Consider the following 25,718-nt stretch of genomic DNA (forward strand, 5'->3'; position numbering starts at 1 on the left):
TATGCTGCTCTGTGACCCGGGCTGAGGCAGAGCTGTGATACGTGTGTGTGTCTGCAGCGCACACGCTGAGCGGCGGCAGGATCCAGTGGATTGTTGTTTAGTGGGGGAGACAGGAAAAGGGGAGGTGGGGGGCTGGTTGCTGCCCTGTGGGTACAGAAAGCTGTACCACAGACAGACACACACACACACACACACACACACACACGCCTTCCCTAGCAAGGTTATTATTGGTAACGAAAACTAACGAAATAATGAAAACTTGAAGTGAAAAAACATTTTCGTTAATGGAAATAAAAATAAAAACGAGACTTTGCCAAAAAAGGAAAACTAACTAAAACTGTAATGAGTGCTCACAAAACTAAAATTAACTGAATTTATAGCAAAAATGTGTTTAGTTTTCACTGATGTGTGCGTGTCATACAATAGTCTAGCGTGAAAATGAGGTGGTTTCCAGGTTTTTTTCTTGCTGTGTCTCACTATGCCAGCAGGTGGCAGTACGTTAGTCGAGTCGTCTGTGTTGCTGCTTCGTCCACGCGCAAAATCGTGTCAGCAAAAGTCGGGAGAAAGTGCCAGAGTCTAATTTGGGATTGCTTTGATTGGTAATCTAGCTTACCTTGAAGGTCAGGGAGCACGCCCAACCCTCATCCCCAGAAACAGAAGCTAACTCCAGGCAAGGCAGCGTGATGCATCCAGAGACAACTCCACAAAAAACATTAATGCAGTGCTTCAATCGGCGACCTGATGGCTACTGGTTGGTCAGTTCGCAGGAACATCACAAGCGAGACGAAGCGTTGGCGAATATGTTTATTGAGACTGGGATATACATGCAGTTTGTGGGGATAGGTGAATTGGATAATCCAAATTGCCACTAGGTGTGAATGTGCGAGTGAATGTGAGTGTGAATGGTTGTCTGTCCCTGTGTGTCAGCCCTGCGACAGACTGGCGACCTGTCCAGGGTGTACCCCGCCTCTCGCCCTATGACAGCTGGGATAGGCTCCAGCGCCCCCCGCGACCCTGAAAAGGATAATGGATGGATGGAGACCGGGATATCTACACAACTGTGTGAGTCAATTGTCTTCAAAAAGTTTAGTAATTCACTTGAACCAAAATTAGGAACACCTGGTTCTGCAAGAGTTCATAGCCTCATTGGGGCCAAGATATATCTTTTTATAGGTACCTGGTACCAAAGGTTGTTCATCTGCCCTCATTTCCTTTTTCCTTTTCTTTTTAAAGAACCCATTGGTTCCCCATAGGTGGGAATGTGAGTTGTCTGTCTCTGCGTGTTAGCCCTGCGACAGACTGGCAACCTGTCCAGGGTGCAGGGTATGGTAGCTGGAATAGCAACATACCCAAGGATGAGCAGAAGAGAATGACTGATATGATGAAACTGGGATTTTGTTACACTTAATTATTGCAAATATGACTAAAACTATAACTGAAACTAATCAAAACTAAACTGAACACACTTACAGACCCTGAAATCAGTTCATACCTTAAAAAATCTTTAAACTCTGGTGTTTCAGTGGAACCTAAAGTGGGCAGGTGTGCACTGTTACAGTGTTACATGCTTCAATCACACATGAGCCAAAGTTCAGGCTTCAGACTCCTGGAAACACAAAGTTTCTGACAGTTTGTTCTACTCTTGGATCTGTATGATGTCACACGAAGCAGTTATCTCTAATATAGTCACATGACGTGGCGTTACTTCTTGTTCAGGAGAAAACTGCAGCGGTGACCTGTGAGGTCGGGGTGAGCACAAAAACAAGCGGCTGTGCGGTGACATTACTGGTGGGAGGTGAAGCGACCAGTGCAGCGGGTGCACTGGGGCCTTTAAAGGGAGAGAAACTGGGGCCACCCAGGCCTAGTATAAGCTAATAAAGTATGAAATGTGGAGGTGGAAAATATCATGATAGGTCCCCTTACATAAAAACCATAAAAAACACATTTTCTTGAAACATTTTCCTACATGAACTCAGTCACGTCACAGCAGAGGCTGCACTATGTGACATGAGTAGTGCACATTTGTCACGCTCACTAAAATTACTACCAGGGCCCTGATTAGGATTTCACCGTGTCAGGATCTGGATCTAATATTGTGTAAGTGGGAACAATCTGACTGTAGTCTGATACACCCTGAACTTCAATAACAACCACCTTCATTTTATTCACACACTTGTAACAATGGACTGAATATTTTTCAGTAATTAGAAAAATAACATTGCTTTTGATAATCTTTGTTTGAAGGTAGAAGGAATCGAGATCTGTGTAATACGAGGGGCCGAAGCTATGATGATTGATGCGCTCTGCACAGCTCAGTGACAAAATGATAAAGACATAACCACCAGCTAACCTTGAAAACATAAAAGCAAGAAAAATGTGCTCCAAGTGTTTGGCTGAACTTTCGCGGCAGAGACGCTCGTGAAAATATGTGGACGAGAGTGAAAGAGACGAGAGAAAGTGGGCGAGGAGACGGAGGGAAAGGCAACGAGACAAACAGAGACACAAACTGAAAAAAGAGCCTTTGTGCTCGGCTACGTCTGTTGACTCATTACTCTGATCTGAGCCAGTGATGACCGCAGTCTCTGGCAGCCAGTCAGACAGCGATAAACCCCCGAAGGACCCCTCTCTGTGGGCCTAAATGAAAGAGAGGTGGCTTTCATGCTGCCTGTTTGAATTGACCCAGTGCCTCAAACATAAACACGTCCCAGACTTTATCATTATCCCCCTGCTGCTGCTGCTGCTGCTCGCCTGCAGACACATTAGGGTCTCTGTGTCTGCCTGCAGCCTTGTATTAGCAGGTTCTGCTGTGCACCTCATCCAGGTGTGTTACGCTGAGTGCTTTATGAAGGGGCAGGACTGGAATGTTTCACTGCCATTGTCATCATTAACACTTTACAGATCACTCTGATGAGCTTCAAGAGATTAAACATTTTTCAGTTGTGTGAGTGGAGAATATGTTCCAAAATATAAGGTATAAGACAGTTACTGTATTCTTAATGAAAACACTGAAGATGCCAATGATTTTTTTTGTTGCTTCTGCTTCCATTTAAAGCTCCATCCAAGTACGCATCATGGCAGTGGTTCAGAAATAATCTCTCTCATCATTAGAACCCCTGAAAGCACATTCCTGTTGTGTATGTATTCAGTAATAGTGTAATAAAATCCAGAACGTATCTACATGACCAACAGCTGCTAATACAAGTAACATGGTGAGCCACACAGCTGGAGGTGGTTTTTAATTTAGACATCCATTCACAATTAAATTCACATCATTCAAAAATCTGTCACAGTCGTCGTCATACAGATGTGTCAGGCCTGAATCGTAGGTTTGGTATTAATGAGGACAAAGCTCAAAGGACAAAGCACCTCAGTTGCTCTCAAGAATGATTAAGTGTGTCTGATGTGATCTAGGAATGTCTTCCAGAGGTAATTTCTAATTTGTGTGTGTTTAGGCACACATATTAGACACAAATAACTTTGAAGGATTAGATAAGAATCGAGGTATGTGCTGTGGTCTGTGTGCTCGGTGCTGGTTGATGAGGCTCGTGCCTGTTCGAGGATCGTCAGCATGGGAAAGAAGGAAAGAGGGATCTCCTGTGTCCAAGTTTGATGTCTTGCAGACTAATCTGTCCATCCTAACCTCTTCCATCTGCAGACATTAAAGCTTTATGACAGCATTGCAGTATGTGACCGAGTCTCAAAGCGGGCACTATCTTGCTCGTCTTTTCTTCACAGTTTGATCCTGTTCCAATTTATCTGAGCCCAGCTGCGAGCGACCCGTCTGCTAGATCGATATCATTTGGATGAAGATGAGACAACTGAGCGCATTCATCCTGTTGACCCTGGCTGTCCTCGCAACAGCCAGACCAAAAACAGGTCAGTGTGCAGATACTGTGAGAATTACTGAAAAATTCTTTTAAAAAATAAATAAAGATTTTTCTCTTCCTAAACAGGTTATATAAATGAGGGCATAATTTAATTTTAAGAAAACAAATGAAAGAAAAGGAAGTCGGGAAAAATGAGAGATAAATGTTTAATGATGGGCATTTAGATGATCAAAAGAACAAGGAGCTAAAGTGGGTTTGGATCACAATAGAAACACAGAGTCACGGCACAAAGACAAACCAAAGCCTAAATAAGAAAGCTATGATTTTAAATCAGATGCTTTCAGTGGATTGCAGAGAGTCTATAACTGTAAACAATGGTTTAAACAACCATTTGACAGAACAATTACACCTTTACCAGAGCCAGATGTTTTTGACTTTAAGGGTAGCTTTGCATGAACAGTTCAAAATAATCCTTGGTGGTGTCCTTGTTGAACTTTTGGCTCACAGGGACGTACCCATTTAAAGTCTTTGTTGTTTAAGCTTTCAACATGTTTGATATTAAATGTAAATGTGTCCTCTAAAAGGAGGAAAACATTATAATTTAAATTTAAAATGTCTAATATAAAGTGTTTGTGATGACTGAGATCATGTTAGCTAACTATGAACACACAGTGACATGCGTGTGGCTCTATTGAGTTCAAAACTGTTTTTATCTTTAACTTTTGGAGTCACGGTTTAATTTAATTGACCAAATTAGGACTAAGAAATGGCAAAGACCCAAATTTAGATAGAAAATGTAAAAAGAAGGGTTGAGGACTTTTTTAGAAAAGTTATAACCTGTAAATGTTGCCACCGCAGGTCACTGAATAGGACTCTTTATACAAGCGTGTGAATTATGACTTCTGTGAAAGGCACGAATGTTTCAGGACATATCCCTGACACATATACATTACATCTGCGGCTGACTTGATTTATGTGACCAGACAATGCAGTGGACGTGTTTATAAGGCGTTAAAAATTGGCTACTGTTGACGTCTATTTGAACCTAAAGATGGATTCCATCGGTCCCACACGTCTGCTTATTCTGACACTGAGTCTCGTCTGTTGTGACTTTCACTTTGTCTGAAGAAATTCTGGATGGGCATTAATCAAACAGTTTCTTTCCAACTCGTAAAGCCACACCACAAACACAAGCCAACCTCATACTTCATTCATGACGGCAGCGTTTTTGAACCTAGATGATGTTACAACATGGGAGCGCGTCCGAAAAATATAAAGACAAAAACAGGTGTCCTGTGGCGGCTGACGCCACTGAGAAGCAGCGCTCAGGTGGTAAATAATGTGAACGCTGTACCGATGTTTGAGGAAGGCTGCTGCTGTCGTGCTTCAGAGAGAGAGTAAAATCCACACAATTTAAAAAGAAAGTCGAGTAAGAGAGAAGCAGCCTTTTATCCTACTGATCAGTCACAACAGTAAAATTGTTTAGGTTTTCCTCAGAGCACCAAAACAGCTCTGATCCTTTCACACGACACACGACACCTTCTCGGGGCCTGTGAGTCTCCTCCATCATTCAGAGGCCACGTCTGTGTTTCATGTGTTGAAATCACACTTTGCTTCTCCGGCTCCTGAAAGTGAAACAGTCCACTGCGTCCCACTGAAATTCATTAAACACAGATTACAAAAATATTTTAAAAAAGGCTCAGCAGCTTCCTGAGCTGGACACTGCGGTGAACATCACTCAAACAGGAACGAAGCATTTGTTTGTGTAACGACACAATAAAAATCCCCATGTTTCATGTTTTATGGGATCTCACCAAATTTAAATTTGGAGCTTTTGAGGTCGGAGGATTGCTGACTTCTTCTTGAATTTTTTTCACCATTGTTGAAACATCTAGTTTGAACAGATTCTGCTTTTCTTCTTTCTTCCAGAACCTGCGCAGAAATGTAAGACTGGTCCGGTGGATCTAGTCTTCCTCATCGACAGCTCCCGCAGCGTTAGGCCACATGAGTTTGAGACCATGAGGAAGTTTATGATTGACATCATTAACACCCTGGATATTGGACTAAATGCCACCAGAGTGGGAGTTGTTCAGTATTCCAGTCAGGTAGAGTAACCAGACAGGACCCAGACCTCCTTTCATGTTGTAGTCCTTCATCTCTGTCAGTGCGCCCCAGGGTGGCTACAATGTAGCTGCCATCCCCAGTGTGTGAATGTGTGTGTGAATGGGTGCATGACTGAACGTGTAAAGCGCTTTGGGGTCCTTAGGGACTAAATAAAGTGCTATACAAATACAGGCCATTTACCATCTTGACAGCTAACCCTTCTCATCACTAACTGGTCTTAAGATGATGTTTTAATCTTTGAATTCTTCACTGCTTTCAGGTCCGCACTGAGTTCACTCTGAAGACTCACGCCAGGCTGAGCAACATAGTGAAAGCCATCAATCAGATCATCCCCCTCGCTCAGGGTACCATGACCGGACTCGCCATCAGATACATGATGAATGAAGCTTTTACTCCAGAGGCTGGAGACAGGCCAAAGGTACTTATTGGATGTCTTATACACAATGAACCATTTTGTAACCGTTTCCTTTAGTTGTGCTGGTGGTTTCAGGCATTTTCATTTTAAATCTTTACTTTTCTTTTTTAATTATCTGTATTTAAATCATCACAGAAATAAATATCATCACCTATTTTGTAGAAGCTTGTTATAGCAGAACTTTGAGTGGAACTATGCATACATACAGACATTCCTGTCAGGGTCATGGGGGCAGCAGTCTAAGTCTAAACCTCATCCAGGTCCTCTGGGGGGGACACCAAAGCATTCCCAAGTCAGCCAAGAGATATAATCTCTCCATTGTGTCCTAGGCCTCCTAGGAGGACATGCCAAGGACACAAAAGGCATAAAGGAATTTAAAAAAAAGTGTAGATGAAATGCTGGAGGCTTTGTGAGGGTCTAGTGCAGTGTGGATTGGACAGCAGTCAAGAGCTGAGGCCCTGGCTGGCCAAACTCTACCTGATGAAGCTGGGATAATAAAAAAAATTCCATCCATCCATCCATCTTCATCCGCTTTATCCGAGGCCGGGTCGCGGGGGCAGCAGCCTAAGCAGAGAGGCCCAGACCTCCCTCTCCCCAGCCACCTCCTCCAGCTTATCCGGGGGAATACCAAGGCGTTCCCAGGCCAGCCGAGAGATATAATCTCTCCAGCGTGTCCTGGGTCTGCCCCGGGGCCTCCTCCCGGTGGGACATGCCCGGAACACCTCACCCAGGAGGCGCCCAGGGGGCATCCTTGTCAGATGCCCGAACCACCTCAGCTGGCTCCTTTCGATGTGGAGCAGCAGCGGCTCTACTCTGAGCACCTCCCAGATGGCCGAACCTCTCACCCTATCTCTAAGGGAGAGGCCAGCCACCCTTCGTACGAAGCTCATTTCTGCCGCTTGTATCCGCGATCTCGTTCTTTCGGTCACTACCCACAGCTCGTGGCCATAGGTGAGGGTAGGGACGTAGATCGACCGGTAAATTGAGAGCTTCGCTTTTACACTAAGCTCCCTCTTCACCACGACGGACCGGTGCAGCGTCCGCATTACTGCAGCTGCAGCCCCAATCCGTCTGTCAATCTAATAAAAAAATTAAAACAATAAAATGTTTCTGAATTTATGGGCTAAGAAAACAAAGATGGAGGGGACGTCAATAACAGCTGTCTCTGGTTGGTTCTGCCGATGGCTTCAGGTTCCAAACGTGGCCGTGATCGTGACAGACGGACGTCCTCAGGACCGCGTGGCTGAGGTGGCCGCTGAGGCGAGAGAAAAAGGCATTGAGATCTATGCTGTGGGCGTGGCCAGGGCAGATATGACATCACTGAGGGCCATGGCGTCACCGCCCTTTGAGGACCACGTCTTCCTGGTTGAGTCCTTTGATCTCATTCACCAGTTTGGCATCCAGTTCCAGGATAAGCTCTGCGGTAAGACTGCAGGACAGGAAATACAAAGTATACAAGTAACTGCTATTACTATATGTGGTGCTTTTTATTTGTCTTATTATTTCTAACACTTGTGTTATATTCTGTAGTATATTTAGATGTTACCACTTATGTAGCATACTATGTTTTTATTTCCAAACAAAATGTTATTGTACCTGAGAAGAATGACAACTATGAGTTCATTTTAAAAACAAATTCAGCTTTTAATCAGCAAAAAAAAAACATTTACCCTGAGCTGGAGTCAGTCAGGATGAGTTGTGTAACTAGTAAGTTTTAAGATTCGTGTGAGTGCAAAATCTTACTGGAATGTAAAAACTTTCCACTCTTTAAGGATTTGGAAGTTGTGTTTCTCTAAAATCTCCATCTAAAAGATTTTGTATTACTGGATCACTTTTATTTAAAGTCATCTTAAATTAAGAGCAGCAAAAATCTTCAGATAAAACTGTGCGATTAAAATTTCATGACATTGGCTTCATCTGGGCCAACATAGATTTTTTTATGTAATTAAAAACACAACGTCTAGCTCGAGTTAAAAAAAATTACAAAATCCTTCTGACCGCACATAACCTAATACTTTTTCATAACAACCTCTGCAAATCCCTTAAGTGCTCGATATTTCCTCATGCTGCTATTATTCAACACTGGACTACAGCTAAAAAAAACAGTCTGGTCTCCTGCAGTGGGAGATGCAAAATGCAGACGGATAAAATAAATACAAAAAGTAAATCAGTGAAATAAAATAAGCTCTCAGTGAAAATGAAGAGTCCTGTAGCTAAGAGGTGACAGCAGGGCTAAAACCACTAATCCCATCATGCTTTGCAGATGAAGCTGTAGAGATTGTGTCGTGACTGCAGACGAGTCCTGGTGAAGATGTTTTCTCATGAAGTGTTTTTCTTTGATTAGTGTTGGTTCTCAGTGCTTTTCATTTCACAGTTTTCCTTCAGGGGCACCGATAATTCCTTTCTACAGAAAAAACACAAAGTCGTTGGGAATATGATTTTGATTTTGTGATAATAAGCTGTAAGTTAAATATATTGAAGCTGGTTTTCTGAATGCTGATCTGACACAGGCGTGGATCTGTGTCTGGAGTCAGACCACGGCTGTGAGCACATCTGTGAGAGCACTCCTGGATCCTACCACTGCCTCTGTCTGCCCGGATACACTGTGAACGATGACGGGAAGACATGCGCAGGTAATTTGCAGTTTGCTCCCACTATACTAAACAGCTACCAGCAAAATCAAAAGGACAACTGTCTTTCCCTTTTGAACTCTGTATTTTTATTTTTGTCTTCTAGTGGAGGAGATTAGCATGATCTACAGCTGTCTGAAACTATCTGTTTTAGCTCTTTATTCTTAAAGGCTAATATAAGCCGACAATACAATAAAAAATAACTCTTTTATTGGGTGAATGTCAAAATCTGAGAACAAAGTTCACAAAAGTTTCAGGGAAACACAAAGAGACATTCAGGCCCCACAGAGTGAGTAATGATGGGAAACAGGAGGGAGAGGAACACAGGTTAATAATCAAAAACTAAAATCAACAGAATAACACCAAAACAACGAAACACACTCACAAGAAAATTAGCAAGAAACAAAAACGCAGCACCAGATCTGGGACCATGTCAGCTTTTTTCTGATTGGTTAAGCAGCAGAAGGCGGGTCCTCTGTGCTCGCAACAATGCTGTCCTCTCAGCACCCAGACATTATATTGTTACTTCGTTAGAGTTATTTGATATTATATTTTGCACTACCCTACTGTATATTACTATGTACTAGTATTCTTATTGTATATCTTATTCCTCTGTTCCTCTCTTGCAGCACTGAGCATGTGTATGACAAAAGAATTTCCCTCAGGATAAACAAAGTTCTTCTTAAATTATTTTCGCTTATCTTAAAAAGTAGAAAAAAAACTGCCTGAAACAGAGAATTTTCAGGAAGTTTTTTTGACTTACAGGGGAAACTTGAAAATATGAAGCTTTGTCCTTTAGCACATGTGTGACAAGAAAACAGAATAAAAGAAAAGAAAAAGTCAGTTTTAGAACCAGAAAATCAAACAAACACTGGAGAGTGCTTATAAAAAGTAATATCATTCGTGTGTGTGTGTGTGTGTGTGTGTGTGTGTGTGTGTGTGTGTGTGTGTGTGTGTGTGTGTGTGTGTGTGTGTGTGTGTGTGTGTGTGTGTGTGTGTGTGTGTTTAGCCATAGATCTGTGCGCTGAGAGAAAACATAACTGTGAACAACTCTGCGTCAGCTCGCCGGGCTCCTTCACCTGTGACTGCAACAAAGGATACAAACTGAACAATGACAAGAGGACCTGCTCAAGTTAGTCTCACACACACAATGTACATGCAGATTCACACATCTCATATCGTTCACCTTTATGCTTTGCTTTTAAATGTGTTCTGCTGCCATTGATTCTGCTGCTTGGTGAGTGAGGGTTTGCATTTTGTTCCTCCGTCTCCAGTTTGTACAATTAAATCTTTTTGTAGATCTGCTTTGAAACTTTCCTCACACTGCAGGAAGTAACATACGCACATGTACACACACCTTAACTGCACACAGTCAGCACACACGAGGCTGATTTATGAGAAACATATAAATGAAAATCTCTAAAGCACAAGTTAGAAAGCATAAATTCTGAAACAGTACAGTATGTTTACACTAGATCCTTAATTTCAATGCATTCTAGTCATGCTGTGTTTCATAAGCCAGCACATCGAGTCCCACACTCCTAGTTAGCATGAGGCTGATGTTTAAGCTAGTTTATGGAAATTGGAACATCTGGTACGATGTGTTTCTTCTGAAAACCTTTGACAGTCGTCGTTGTTTATCTAACATACACAGACTCAATCTGCTGATTTTCTCGCCTCAAATGTTTCAGAAGACATTTCACTGGACTGTTCATCTAAGTATGAGAAACTTTGCGAGTGAGCCAGCACGTCAGTTGTGGTTTGAAATTCTGGGACAGAAAGCGAGCACGAGCTTTTCAGCTAATCACTTACAGCTCAGTGTTTGCATGCTTGTGGCATGCACTAAGAGATGGAGAGCACCTGTCAGTCACCGATAGCATCACTGCCTCACGGCTCACCTGTCAACAGTATGAATCCTTGCAGTACCAAACCCATGTGGAGATATACAGTTAGAAATGATCATTTCATTGTATTTGTATATCAGCTTATTGCAGTAAGAGTCATTCACAAATGAGGTTCATATTTGGGACAGAGCAAAGCAGGTAAAAGCCGAGACTTACTGAGAGACAAGGGGAACATAAATGCAACCCACACATTTGGCTGCTGTCCTCTCTGCTGCTCATGGCCTCGCTGCTTTCCTCCCCTCAGTGATCGACTACTGTTCGTTTGGGAACCACAGTTGCGATCATGAGTGTGTGAGCGTGCTCAATGGCTATCGCTGTCGCTGTAACGAGGGATACAGGCTGCTGGAGGACAGCAAGACCTGCCAGGGTAAGCAGAGCGAACATGGAAGAAAAATCATAACCGGTTAATAACACAGCCACGATGTCCACTGCTGTTATGACGGAGGTGAGGCTCTGATTTCTTTACACTGAAACCGGCCTGACCCAACCGCTAATGCATGATTCAGAACATTAACGTTTCCCGAATGTATCTCTGGATTTGGTTACTAGATAATCATGACATTATGTAGAGCGCTGGAAGAAATCCACAATACTAAATTATCATTTTTGAGGTCACCACAAGATGATGAAAAACACTTTAATGATCCCTTAAAAAAAATTGAGTCGAGACCTGAGAGATGGTGCAAGAATAAAGCAGCATGACTAATATGCAGTAGCTTTTTTTCAGTCCCCACTCAAACTTTATAGAATTACTCAAGATATGGGAATAATTCAAGGAGTGTTTCAATGTGGAAAAATAAGCACAGGTACAGCAGAGAGCATGCAAAGGCCAAGAATGCCAATTTTTGGTGTTCTTGGGACACTTCTGCAGCAGCAATGTGGCAGAAAGCAGAAACATTCGATTCCTAGCATGAGCAGCGGGGTAGCATGTGATTGTTAAAGAAACCCTCTTCTGCTTATTTCCACCTCCATAACTTTATCTTTGAGGCTTTGCATGGTTCAAAATAACTCTTCTTATACTGAACCTCCGTGCAGGTCTTCATATTCTGTCTGAAACAAGCTGCGTTCGCTCCAGAGCTTTGTGTTAGGTATATCCCCTCTGTGACATCATAGATCCAAAAGTAGAAAAAAAGCTGTCTGAAGTGTGACGTGTTCAGAGCTGTCTGACGCCTGAAACGAGTGCTTGCTTCACAGCGACATGTTCGTCAGGAAGCATGTTGTGTGTCTTTAAGGTTACTGATGCGTCACCTTTGTGAACAAAGTTACAAACAACATAAAAATTAATAAACTGCTTTGAAGTTATTCTGACTTAAAGGATGAAACGGCAAAGAGAAAATGCCATTTAAAGTTTTAAAGAAGAAATAGAGCTTGAAGGATCTCCTCAGGAAGTTGTTACAAAACACTGACACAGTCCCGATCGTCCTGCAGAATGAATCCATCGTTGAGGTGCTGTCAGCTCCTGCTTTTGATGCATTTCCATGTTCTTTAACATAAAAATAAATCTGGTGGACCTTGGGCCCAACTTTGGAAGGACTGACATCAGAGGTTATGAAAGGAGCTACAACAAGAAAATTACCAATGACTGGCTGATGGAGTCCTCATTTTCTTCCCATTTAAATAACGCCAACTTCTACATCTGTGGCCTGCTTCTTTGAATTTCCTGACATTAGTCGTTCTGACTTTCAGCCCCAAAGTGTTGAGTGCTGGTGTCAGCCTTTTGGCTTTGGGACCAGTTCTTTGGTAAAAAAAAAAGAAGGCAGGAAGCGTTTACTGAGGACCTCGCGTAAGGTGTCAGACTGATGCAGAGACAATAACATCAACAGCTGCAGCAGAGCACCTCTTCATCAGGAACCTTTAAAATTAAGACCATTTGTGGGTGCAAAGACTTCCTGTTCTCCTGAAGCCGTACACATCTCCACAGCATGAATAAGACACAATGTGACTGTAGTTCACAGCAGAAAGGAGACATTTTTAAGTAATTCTCAGTCGGCTTTGAATACACAGTTTATAAGATAAGTGTGACTCACAGTCAATTAAAAATTAGATTCAAAGATTCAAACGTCATTTAAAGGAGTCCAGATGAATAAAAGGGGATTGCGTGCTTATATTTGAATAAATCCTGTAATCTCAGAGTTTGGGGTTATTGCATGACGTCTACCGTTTCCAGAAATTAATATCTGGCATTTAGTCCATCGATCTGAGCCCTTACTGGAAACCTCTGAGAACAAAATCCAAAGCAGATGTCAGAAGTATATTTGTTTGGCTCAGACGCTGATAAATGTTAAGAAAAAATCTTAATCACAATTACACACTTTCACTCAATGTGTTGTTCAGCCATTGACCTGTGCGCTGAGGGGAAGCACGACTGTGAACAAGTCTGCATCAGCGCGCCGGGCGTCTACACCTGCGACTGCAACAAAGGATACACGCTCAATGAGGACGAGAAGACCTGCACACGTTAGTCAAGCCCTCGTGCAAATACACACAGGTGTACACGCACCTGCAGAAACACACCTACAGTCAGAGAAAAGGCTGCTCTTTCTCCTGTTCGTTCTATGAGTTAATATGAAATGCTTGTTGTTTCCAGCTCCTTTAAAGTAAGGACTGAAAACTGAGTCCATCTGGGTCTCTGTTTGGAAACATCACTTTTATTTAACACATGCAGAGTAAAACTAGACACTTAGAGTCACATTCACTCACTATAACGTTATAAATTGGGAATAACGTGTGTGTGTGTGTGTGTGTGTGTGTGTGTGTGTGTGTGTGTGTGTTACTCAGCCATTGACCTGTGTGCTGAGGGAAAGCACGACTGTGAGCAGATCTGTGTCAGCGCTCCGGGCGTTTTCACCTGTGACTGTAACAAAGGATTCAAACTCAACAAGGACAAGAAGACCTGCACAAGTCAGTGAATCTCACATGAAAACCCTGCTTGTGTTTATTACATAGTGCACCCGATAAAAATGTTTGTTTTACTGTTTGCTTCCAAACAGTAAAAAAAAAAAAAAAGGGGGGGGGGCACTAAAAGATGTCACTGAGCTGCTGATTCGCTCTGCTAGGCCAACCAAAGGTGCTGAGTTCAGCTCTCCATTGATGGATGGATATAAATTCTAGATACATTTCTTATGGAACTACTTATTATCCAAGAAAAGTTATTTCGCACACTTTAATGAGGACTGGCATGTTCATTTAGTTTGTAATATCATCCTCTACATTAAACAAACAGGCAGGAACGGGCTGATGGAGCTCTGCTGCTTAATGGCCGTGGTGTCGATTCCCAGGTTGACACCGTGTGTGAAGGCTGCTCGATTAATCACATTTTAATTCAGTTTTCAGTGATTATGAAAACAAAACAGTTTCTTATAGGTCAGCTTTAGTTTGTTTTATAAATCTTGTGCATTTGTTCCTTTTACATACTCGAGTACATACTGTTTACTTACTCGAGCCTTTCGATGAACAGCATCAATTCTTCAAAAGGTTTGTGTAGGTGAACATATGGAAGGATTAATGAGGAGGTGGTTTTCACCATAATCTAGCAGCAAAGATAAGTGTTGACCTCCCCGAGGTCAAGTCTTCCACACCTGTTCACTAAGCCTTTAGTTGTTGTGCATTATTTGCGGGTGAACAGTTTTTTGCATGTGTCTCTCTCTGCTATGGTGTAATATGTGCTTTCTGTCTGTTTGTTGTCAGACATGAACATGTGTAACACAGTGGAGCACGGCTGTGAGTACCAGTGTGTGAGCACTCCAGGCTCTTATCACTGCATCTGCCCCGAGGGACAGCTGCTACAGGACGACGGCAAGAGCTGCGGCAGTAAGTCATCATCTGTGCAAATGCACAATCCTCTGACCTGTTTCAGCAGCCCTGAGTTAGTTTAAGAAACTCAGCACTCTGTGCAGAGAGAGCTGCTTCAGGATTAAGATGCTAGCTCCTGTGTGAACCAGCAGAAATGCTGCAGGTGTGGGGAAAAAGACTCAAAAAACTTCAGAAAAAATGCTGTCTTTTTATTAAATCAGTCTACGACAACAAAGCTCAAAGATAAATTATTAACCTGCACTGCTGAGCTTCACTATATTTTAAGCCAAAGCATAAGAAATGTATTAAAGAGGAGGATAAAGATTCAGGGCATTTCAGTGGCAGCTGGACGTTGATCAGGTGACTCTCAGTGAAAGGAAAAAACATTCAGGCCCCGAGCAGAGGTTACGTCTCAGGAAAGGAAATAAAGATGTACAATGATCTCAAACTGATGTTAAAAACAGCTCAGTTATGTCTGGATGAAACGAGCTGGACAAAGATGTTGGGATTGTTTTATTCCTCCTGGGAGGGCGAGCGAATACCAGCGTACCTGCCAGTAAGCTTCACATCACATTCTGAGGCAGAGAGACAGCAGCTGTAACTGCAGCAAAAGCTGGTTCTACAAAGTATTGACTCAGGGGGCTGAATAATTGCGCACACCCCACTTTGCAGTTATTTATTTGTAAAAAATGTTTGGAATCATGTATGATTTTGGTTCCACTTCTCACGTGTGCACCACTTTGTGTTGGTCTTTCACCTGGAATTCCAATAACATTGATTCATGTTTGTGGCTGTAATGTGACAAAATGTGGAAAAGTTCAAGGGGGCCGAATACTTTTGCAAGCCACTGTATCATCGCTTCAAGAGCTACGCTCCAAACCTGCTTTCCAACTGCTGCAGACATCTGAGAGCAATCCTTAGTCACTATGACGACAACAACAATAATATTATTAAAAATATTAATAATAACTCAGTAAAACTGAGCTTCCTTACCCTGTTTTGTTTTGTTCATTTTATTTCAATGACGTAAACAGTACAAAAGTTCACCTTGGAAAAAGAAAAGAAAAAATAAAATAATACCCAAAATAAAGCAAAAATGCTCTTCAGCATCGCTCCAGCTTTTCTGAGCTTTTCTGGAAGAAGCTCACTCTTATTTAATCAGTTTGTATTTATCCAACTTCCTTACTGACATAAACTGTGATGACAACAACATACGTCTCCCTAATAGCAGAATATATACACGATGTAAAATCCAATGATTATACATTCAGCTCCATAACTTTACCTCCACACAAACTGAGTAACTCCACTTTTGGAAAGTTACTAGTAAACTCTGCAGCTCTGCCCACTGCACTGACTCATGTCACATGTTTTTACTGTGGTATTTGTGTTGCAGTGTTTGTTTAGTATTTCATGTCTTGATTTCTTTAATCATATTTTTCACAGTGAAATAAATTAAATAATTAAACCTCCCGTCCTTCGTTTGTCTCGTTCTTCTTCAGCCTGCAAGTCTGCAAACATCGACCTGGTGCTTCTGATCGACGGCTCAAAGAGTGTCCGCCCTCAAAACTTTGAGCTTGTCAAAAAGTTTGTTAACCAGGTTGGAAGTATTTTCTAACACACTGAGTATTTTACTGCCAAATTGCAGTATTATTTCATATGTCCATACCTGCACATGCAGGACGGTCACAGAATAAAACAATGCCATCAAATATGAATTACTGCAGGAGGAAGAAATCTTGTTTTGGCTCCAGAAATAATAAACAACTAAAACAACATGTCCTGGACATTCAGCAAAAAGATATTTTACATATTAAATCTTAGCTAGTGATACTTCTTGACATCTTTGTCTGATATCTTAAAAACTATCAAATAATGTTAAAATAATAAAATGCTGAATATTCATCACCTCACCTGGGTCCCTGCAGGTCGTCGACTCTCTGGACGTGTCTCCTCACGGTACCAGAGTCGGTCTGGTTCAGTACTCGAGCCGGGTCAGGACCGAGTTTCCCCTCAACATGTACCACACAGCTGATGAGATCAAAGCTGCAGTCATGAAGGTAGTGGAAGTAACTTAAACCTGCATTCTTGCTAATGGCCAGCAGGGGGCAGTTCTTGCTTCTTCCTAAAGAAGTCCAGCTGTAAAGTGAACGAGAGAAGTTATCCCGCTGATCTGTGACACACAGGTGGCGCCAGTATTGTGAGATTGTAATACTTGTGTGACGCTTAAAGTCAACATAAAGATTCATGTATTTTACATATACATACAGACCCTCAGCAGTGAACTGCAGTTAATGAAATCCTGAATAAAAGATGAAACCTGCACCATGTTTGGGCCCTGCTCAGCTACACGACTCGAACTGTTGTTACTGTCCATGTTCAGGTTGAATACATGGAGAAAGGTACGATGACCGGCCTGGCCCTGAAGCACATGCTGGAAAACAGCTTCTCTGAGGCAGAAGGCGCTCGTCCTCTGAGCCGCAGCATTCCACGAATCGGGCTGGTTTTCACAGACGGACGCTCCCAGGATGACATCACCGAGTACGCCAAGAAGGCCAAAGAAGCCGGTAAGACCCAGGATGATAATAACAGCATCTGTAGCTCAGTGTCTGAATCAAGCAGTGCAGCAGTTATCATGTGACCCTACACCTGTGCATGTACGCAGGCATCACCATGTACGCGGTGGGTGTTGGAAAAGCGGTGGAAGATGAGCTCCGTGAGATCGCATCTGAGCCTGTGGAGAAGCATTTCTATTACACCACTGACTTCACCGCCATCAGCACCATTGCTGAAAACCTCAAACTCAATGTCTGCCCAGGTAACATGCTCTGCTAGACCTGACCGCAGCGTGTAAAACAGCAAGTAAACAGACAAGTTAATCTGACAGCATATTATTGGTTCATATTCTGAGGCTTGCTTTCTGCCGCAGGAAGTGAAAAAGCTCTATCACCTAAAAAACTACCAATGTGAACCTCATGAGACTTATTAAAGAGATGAAGAATTTGCAAACAATGCATTAAATCCTGGCCTTGGGAGAGTGCTGTGTTTTTAATCCTCTTTAAGTTTTTAATATTTTTTTAATACTTAAATTGGTTTTAAACAGGAAAAACATCCTGAAAGTAAGAGAGGATCCTCCCCAAGAGGATAATTATATAAAAATCGGTGCTCTTTTTTTTTACTACTATGGTTTAAAAATCTTCTCTACTGAATCCTTCGGTTCATGCAGCTTATATAATGGTGAAGGTCATTGGTTGATTGCACAAATAAAGCACATTACAACCTTTTATACACTTAGAGAAGAGTTTTGTACCATAAACAGCTGAAATTGATAACATTCATCATTTTAATAACAAAAGATTTTGGTCAAAGCTTCAGCAGGACTTTCATGTGATGGTTTGTGTGGTTTTTACTGGTAATTCATTGTAACAATGTCTTTTCTTTGTCGCCCTCTACTGACAGAATTACAACATGACAATTGCAGAAAAAGAGCACTAAAAACAAAGCAGTTACAAAACATTTTTCCTGAGTGTAATAATACTGTACCGAACAATAAATCCTCAGGTTAAAAAATTAATAATAGTACTTTATTGGTTTTGCCTGTTTGGAGCTCTAAGTAGACATTAAAGCTAAACAGGTAAAAAATTAAACTACAGCACTTCATCGCATCTTATGAGCAATGTCTGCACCTTCAAGATAACTGAAATTAACACAATGTATATACAGATAAAGAATATTATATATATTCATATATTTTTCCTTCTGCAGAGGAGAGTCAGGGCGAGATTGAGGTGAAGGACCCCTGTGCATGTGAAAGTCTGGTGGAGTTCCAGCAGGCCACTATGAACAGCCTGGAGCAGGTCACACAGAAACATATCCTTTAAAACAAAAACACATAATATCAGGTAATTCTGTACCTTCAGGTAAAGACTCCAGTGTCTTTGCATATTAAATCTCTTGTTATTGCTCTGGGTGTTTTTTTATTAACATGATAGCTGTTGTTTGTTTCCCTGTGACTTCGGCTTAGAAGCTGAAAGTTTTTGGGGTGCTCAGCATGCAGGTGACCCCACCCCCCTCTGCGCTCTCTGTACCAGATTTTTCTTCTTCTGCTACATACAGAATACAGTGAGTGTGTATGTGTGCATGTTAAGTACTTATGATTCCTTAATGACGTGTCCACTGGCTGGGATGACCGCGCGCCTGGAACAGCTGGAGAACCAGCTTTTCTCCAGGAAGTGATCTGTTGACTTCTGAGCGAGCACAATGGGACGAAGAGGAAGAAGAACAAACTAAAGCTTGATTTATAGCACTGCGGTAAATTTACCCCATAGCTACAGCGTAGCCTCGCGTCCTAGCACAAAGCCTGAGAACAGGCTAACGTGTTTGGTCTGCTTGGTAGTAAACTGCTGTGTAATGGCAGTATTTTGATTCAGAAGAATAAAGTATCCCTGGAACTAAATTGAATAGGTTGTAATAATATTGAACTTGCTTAAAATGCAGTAGCTATATTCAGCCAAAGTAAGCACGCTGGTTTTTAGATTTGCTGTGACAAATTCAGGTTCAGACTCTAATCAGTTCTGAAATCTCCCGTCCTGCGTTTCTGTGGAAAGAGCTGTTGTTCAACATTTATTAGCTTCAAGACCAACGAAAGATCTCTGGGGAGATTGAACACAGGACGATAAATCAAGCTTTGAGAAGAGTTCGGCACATTCCGACAAACCAAATCCTCCAAATCAGCCTCAACGGAAGAAAGTGTCTCCACTCTACGACATTTTTCCAAGTAAAGGTGCTCTTATACAACAAACGGTCATAAAACACATGGATTTGAAATTTCAGGTTCCCCATGACATCTGTTACCTCTGCCATTTTCTTTTTGGGGATATTTGTGTTTAACACAGTTTGCATAAAAAATGAACATCTGAAAAGTGAAGCTAATAGAGAATTGCCTTAAATCTACGCCTCACTTGATCTATGACCTCAGTTAACCCTCACATGATGAGTTCATGGTCAAAAAAACGAGTTTACTGTATGTAGTAAATATCAGCACGAACATGATTCAGTAAAAATCTGAATTTTCTCACACACAGTGTTCATTCGTCGCCACCCATCATTCGCCTGTTCTTTATTTATAATTTGATCTCTTTTGTATGGTTTGTTAAATATGACGTGTTTATTACAGTTTGTTTTATTTTAATCAGCAGCAGAATGACAAAAAGTAATGAAGTGCTATTACCACTCTGAATATTAAAGTCCTTTGGGTCATTTTCAGTAAAGTCATTACGTGCTTGCATGTAGACGGTAGATTTTTATCTTAGGCCTAAATGGTTAAAAGTGGTGAAGAGAAAACTGAGGTGTAGTTTTTAAAAAAGGGAATTTTAGATGTTTAAATATCACTATTCACCGAGGCTGTGGTCGAGTAAAGTAAATGTGAGCGCAGTGCAGGAATCAGTGCACAGAAATGTACTATGAATGAAGAAAGGTCACCCTAAAGGAATATTAAAAAAACTGAATTACAGTCATAAAGTCACTCTGTAAATGAACCACCTGAAGATTGTGTTGAATGTCTGTGTCTTATAATATATAAACGACTGCCACAAATTTATACCCCTTTGTATTTGAATCCCTGTATTTTTTGTATATTTTATAACAGGTTTACATTTTTTGTATTTTTCTAAGGAGTCTCTGTATTACAGCACAGACGACAATAAAGGAGTGAACTTTCATTTATTTGATGGTGTCAGTGAACTCCTGCAAAAGTTTTTATGCTCTCATTTCTTATGTACATCTGTGCTCTCTAGATACTCTCATGTTGCAAAGCCCAGCTGGTGGATCTAACCACTGCAATTAAACTACACCTCTAAAGTGTGTTTGAGGTGTTGGTGCTTACTGGAGCATTTCCGAGGCAGTTATCAGACAAATAGTATGCTTTACTGTGTTGTTGGTTCTTTACCAGAAAACAAGAAGGGAAGAAATCTGTGCTGCAGTTTAAGTGACTGAAAAGACGTCTAAATATGTGAGGAGCAGCTGTTCATTTGGATTGCAGTCATCCCCACAGATGGTTTTTATTTTGTTAAATTTCCCACCACTTGTTCCTCTCTAAGGTTTATGTAAGTGAGTAAAAGATAAATGCCCCAGGCATGTGCAGTGAGCAAAGCAAATCTGGGATGATACAGATTGGGATGGCCCAGGCATCTATCTTTTACCCCTTGCAGCTGGATAGGGTAGTGGTGAGACTGCACGGCTTTGGAGCCGGAGTTGCAAGTTTGATTCCCACCCAGTATCCAGTAGGGGTCCTGGCTAGACCCCTCATGCTAACCAAAAAGCCCTGGAATGGCGTGGCTTTGTCTGCAGCCTGTCCTCAGCACAGACACGGATCATTTCACTACACATTGTACTGTATTGTATGATGTTGTATGTGACAAATAATAAAGCTTGTGTACACTGAAGCAGCAAACTGGAAACAACATTGACGGATCTTTAGGCCTTTAATACACTGTTCAAAAGAGTTACAGGAAGCCTTTGATAACACATCAGGTGGGAAAAACGATCATACTGGATATCCACACTGATATGGACTAATCAAGTTTACCTAAATTTCATTGCAACAAGTTAAAATGGGACTCAGTAGTTTGTACGGAGCCCCACGTGTTTGTAGACCAGAGCATGCACTGAATGAGAAGCACACAAACCTCTGGTGATGGTACACTGATGTGTCATCCTGAAGGAGGTGGACTAACTAAGCAACCTCTGCGGGGTCCAGGCATCGCCTCATGCCATCAGCACTGACCCTGACCCTACTGAAGAAACAGTCAGAAGACCTGCTCAACCTCCATCATCAGGCACTTCCACCGCAGGTCCCGGTCACCTGCACCTCCAGCAAGCTCAGCAATCATCTACCCAGTAACTTCCATTAACCTTCCTGTCGTGTTTGGGTCAAAATTAAAAAAGTCATAAATATTGTGTTTTACATCTGACTGCCTCGAGGCCTGAGGTCATCCTCCACACTGTGCACTTGAACATATGAAAGTGATGAGCACCTCCTTCGTTGAATTTTGAGTGTTTTAATAAACTTTGTTACATCTGTGCTGGTCGAAAGTGACCACCATAGAAAATGAATGGGAATGGGAAACTGAATTTGGTGATGAAAAAATGTTTCTTATGTTAATTTAAGAGTTGTTAAAACTGACCGGGAACACTAAAGTAAGGGGGGCGGGGGGTGAACACAACCGGAGGGTTAAGGAGCTGTTAGGATAACTGGGCTTTTCTTGAAAAGCAAATCATATACAGAAAATTTGATACTTTCTGAGAGTGAAAATGTCATCCTTATGCCCTCCTGTCTCCAAGAATAAAGTTTTCATGTTTGTGGTAGCCTCATGGAAACTCTGGCAAAAGTTGTTTTTGTTTTTTTTTTTAAGTTGCACAAAGGGAGTGAGACACAGAGGAACAAAGCCAAGTCCTCATGGGCGTCCATCAGCTGTTTAAAGAGCAGCTCCACAGGGATCAGTAATTGCTTTCAGTCACAGAGCATCATTATTGACAGTGACCTTCAGCACATTATCTCTATAGACTGGCATGAAAAACATGTTTGTTTTAAACAAAATCTGTCCCAACTATCAACAAGTAAAGTTGTGAAATGATAAAACTTGGAAAATAACAGTAACAGTTACTGCTGCAACTTCTTCTTTTTCTTTTATTTGGACACTAGTCTAAAACCTGGAGATATATAAAGTGTTTCTAACAATAATTCTATTAATAAGTATCAGTGATCGTTTCTAATTTGTTCAGCTGAGTTACAGAATATGGAAATGTGGATTTTTTGGAGGAAAGCAGAGAAATGAAAATGCTCTTAATGTTAGGGTTAGACATTTGTCCTTGAATGTGATGATGATGATGATGATGATGATGATGATGATGATGATGCCTGAAGTTAAAAAAAAGTTTCAAAGTCCTCTAAACTTTGTAGCAGCTGATTTCACAATAAAAGCTCATTAAACATATGAGCAATGAAGCTTTTCCCTCAGTGGGTTGTGAGTTGTCCACAGAGCCCGTCTGCAGAGATTTATTTATTTATCTTTTTGCTTTCAAACAATCTCATGTTTTCCATTGGGTATGCTCTACTTGTTTATAATTAACCAGGACAGCCATTTAAAGTAAATCATATCATTGTCTCAAATATCACAGATGGTACAGCGTACTCTAGTTCCAAAGTAATTGCAGAGTTGTTTAATGGCAATGATGAAAAACTCCCTCATAAGACATACCTAATAAATCCCTTTGATGCTGTGTATGTGAACTGCATGCTGGGTGCCGCATAACAAGCTTTCCCAGTGTGTGTGTGACCTTTAACGTCACGGCCTAATGAGGGCTGATGAGACTGTTGCTCATTCTGGAGCTTGCAGTGTGACTTGCTTCCTGAATACACAGAGGATCACTGAAAATGTCAAGATGTCCCAAAAGTCATCGCTGTGGAGCGCAGAACAAAGTCATACTTACAGGAAGTTTACTCAAGCAATATTGTAAGAAGTAGGGTTGGGTGTTTCAGAGAAGTCAGAATGGCTGTTTCTGAACTGGAAAACTGAGGAAAAAGAAAAGATGTCGCTGAATGAAATGTGCCATTCAAGGTTAAAGAAATGCCGCCGGAGCCTGAAGACAAACAAGAAAACGCAGAATTTTGAAGATTAAAGTCAAAAATTCGCGAAAATGAATATTTTGTAAGAATTGATTTGACAGATAAACTGGAAATGCAAAAAGTAGAAGATGGTGGCTTGAACGTAGCTTACTGTTTTTGTTGTTTTTTGTAACAGGCCTTTGAGAACTTAGAAATTTATTTATTGTCATTGTACAGTTGCCTTCACAGCACAAAGGTGCAAGAAAGTTCCCTTTCAGTTGATTCACTCGGTACAACTCAGTGGTATGGGATATCACACCCTTGCATGTCCTGGCTGAAGAAATCTTTATTCACGGCTTTAAGACAGATGACACACGGCTCCGTCTGCACATATAACCGCTGTCATCGCAGTCATCGCTCAGTTCTTACGCTCTTCACCTTGCTGAGAACACCTCTGCTGTGTTGGGCTAGCCGTCTGCTGCTAGTTAGCTCCGGGGTCTGCCGACTTGAATTTAGCTTAACTGCCCCTGTTGGTGTTAGCCTCCACCACGCAGTTGGTGTGTAGGTTGCCCGCGGAGCGCAAATTTCGAGTTTTCCTGTGCAGCTTTTTGCTTTGCGTTTTGGAATGGACTCCAAACCAAAGCGAGCAAAGCAGAAATCTTCTGTTCGCCCCTGTCCTCAGGGATGCGGTTTCTCTTTGCACGACAGTGACCAGCCCGATGCCTGCCTTGTCTGCCTGGTTATTGTCCACGCTAGGTGAGCGTTGACGGAGCCTGAAGCCTGTGCGTTTTGTTGCCAGCAGGCCCTGAAAAGACGGGTGGAAAAAGTGCTGGGACGCTCGGCTGTCACACGGCATGACCCTCTCCTTTCCAGGACCGAGGATTATCCTGTCGCTGTCCCCGCAATTAGCTGGGCTGACCACATGGAATATGTTGATGGGTTAGCCAATGACCGGCTGGAACCATGCAGGAGCGCTGGCGGAGTTCAGGCTGGGTTGAAGCCCGACATGCTGGACATCGGCCTGGACATCCATGGTTGCTCCATGAGCAGGAGAGCTCATTGTCGACCCAATGGGCCGCCAATGCTGCGCCGGTCTGCCACACTGACACCCTCTCTTTTTCCCCTTTTTTGTTTCGCCATGCTGCTTAAAAACTGCAGGTGGACTGGTCCTCTTCTCCACCAGCTCAGAAGCTGTTTTTTTTCTTCCCACAGGAGCCCGCAACAGCCAAAAACCACCTTCACATGTTTCCAGACTTTGTGTGCGAGCTAACAGCATCATGGGACAAACCTCTGTCAACCCCCGTCACTGTGCCCAGCTATGTACAGCACATGGATTTGGACGGCGCAGACAAGGCTAGCTTAGCTAACCAACCCCCTATGGAGCCGTCTCTGGCTGCTTATCTGGCCCCGTCCCATGACCATGGTGTCTGCGGCCGTGCAACTCTGCCGTCCAATCACTGCAGATTCTCTGCTTCGCACCTGGAGAAGATTTGTCGGGCTCAGGCCAGCACAGCTCTGCCATGACCTCCGTCACCACACTCCAGATGTACCAGCCAATGTGCCTGGTGGAGCTTGGATCTCTGGTTCGTGTTGACAGTCCGCTGGCACCTCTTCTTAACGAGGTCAGAGTCGCCATGAATTACATCCTCTGTGCGTCACAAATGCTCAGGCAGAATGAGCTGGGTCAGGCAGGTGATGCATTCCCCTGCAAACACACTGGCTTCAACAGTTGTCGTCCAGAGGCACCTGCGGCTGACCCTCTCTGACGTCCCAGATAGGGACATGACTGTAAATCTGGACAAACCAGTGTCTGTGGCTGGGTTATTCCGACATTCACTTGAAGCCATTCAGACTAGATTTCATCTGAGGAAGAAGCAGACAGAAGCTCTGCGCGATTTCATCCCCAGACATCAGACGAAGACCAAGCCTGCAGCTAGCTCTCACAGGCCTGCCACTCCTCTGTCGACTGGCAAGAGACCGGCGCCCACTGCTGCAGTGGGTGTGCCGCCAGCGCAAGCACAACCTTCGGTCCGAGCTCCACGTCAGTTGGCCTGGAGCAAAGGCCCACCATCGGGCCTCTGGCGGGACCCGACGCCCACGAGGAAGAAGCCTCAGCCCTCCTAGCTGGTTCCAAGTGGAGAAGGGGTCCAACGGCAAGGAGATGCTGCTTTTACCCCTCTGTTGCCTCCAAAGAGGTTCCGCTTACTACATTATATAACTTTATAACACTTATCATTAATAAAAAGCATAGCATTATTGAGGCGCTGCAAATTATTTAATCTCAACAGGTGACTGCTAAGGGTCTGCCACCTAGTGTGATAGCGACAATTCATAGTGCTGGGCCCGCATCTACTAGACCTGCGCTTAAGTCCAGTGTCCCAAGCACTGGACTTGTCTTTGGTGCTGGAGGCCCTTTCTAGA

General features: G+C 42.5%; 1 protein-coding gene across 4 annotated transcripts in view; it reads left to right on the forward strand.

Moving 5' to 3' along the window:
* The window catches only part of matn4 (matrilin 4), a 29,341-nt gene extending 8,929 nt beyond the window's left edge, over window positions 1-20,412 (forward strand). The window contains exons 2-17 of one of the 4 annotated variants that reach the window (XM_080301545.1): window positions 3,736-3,876; window positions 5,757-5,932; window positions 6,211-6,369; window positions 7,558-7,789; window positions 8,877-8,999; window positions 10,006-10,128; window positions 11,145-11,267; window positions 13,235-13,357; window positions 13,679-13,801; window positions 14,588-14,710; window positions 16,195-16,292; window positions 16,621-16,752; window positions 17,076-17,259; window positions 17,358-17,510; window positions 18,458-18,560; window positions 18,868-20,412. In XM_080301545.1, coding sequence (XP_080157671.1) covers window positions 3,804-3,876; window positions 5,757-5,932; window positions 6,211-6,369; window positions 7,558-7,789; window positions 8,877-8,999; window positions 10,006-10,128; window positions 11,145-11,267; window positions 13,235-13,357; window positions 13,679-13,801; window positions 14,588-14,710; window positions 16,195-16,292; window positions 16,621-16,752; window positions 17,076-17,259; window positions 17,358-17,510; window positions 18,458-18,560; window positions 18,868-18,928 — 2,109 coding nt within the window. In that variant the 5' untranslated portion in view covers window positions 3,736-3,803 and the 3' untranslated portion in view covers window positions 18,929-20,412. The remainder of the gene's footprint in view (window positions 1-3,735; window positions 3,877-5,756; window positions 5,933-6,210; window positions 6,370-7,557; window positions 7,790-8,876; window positions 9,000-10,005; window positions 10,129-11,144; window positions 11,268-13,234; window positions 13,358-13,678; window positions 13,802-14,587; window positions 14,711-16,194; window positions 16,293-16,620; window positions 16,753-17,075; window positions 17,260-17,357; window positions 17,511-18,457; window positions 18,561-18,867) is intronic. The other 3 variants (XM_080301547.1, XM_080301546.1, XM_080301548.1) reach the window with 3 other exon arrangements.
* The last annotated feature ends 5,306 nt before the right edge of the window (window positions 20,413-25,718 follow it).

This window comes from Astatotilapia calliptera, chromosome 5 (assembly GCF_964374335.1).
Source record: "Astatotilapia calliptera chromosome 5, fAstCal68.1, whole genome shotgun sequence".
In the NCBI taxonomy this organism is placed as follows: domain Eukaryota; kingdom Metazoa; phylum Chordata; class Actinopteri; order Cichliformes; family Cichlidae; genus Astatotilapia; species Astatotilapia calliptera.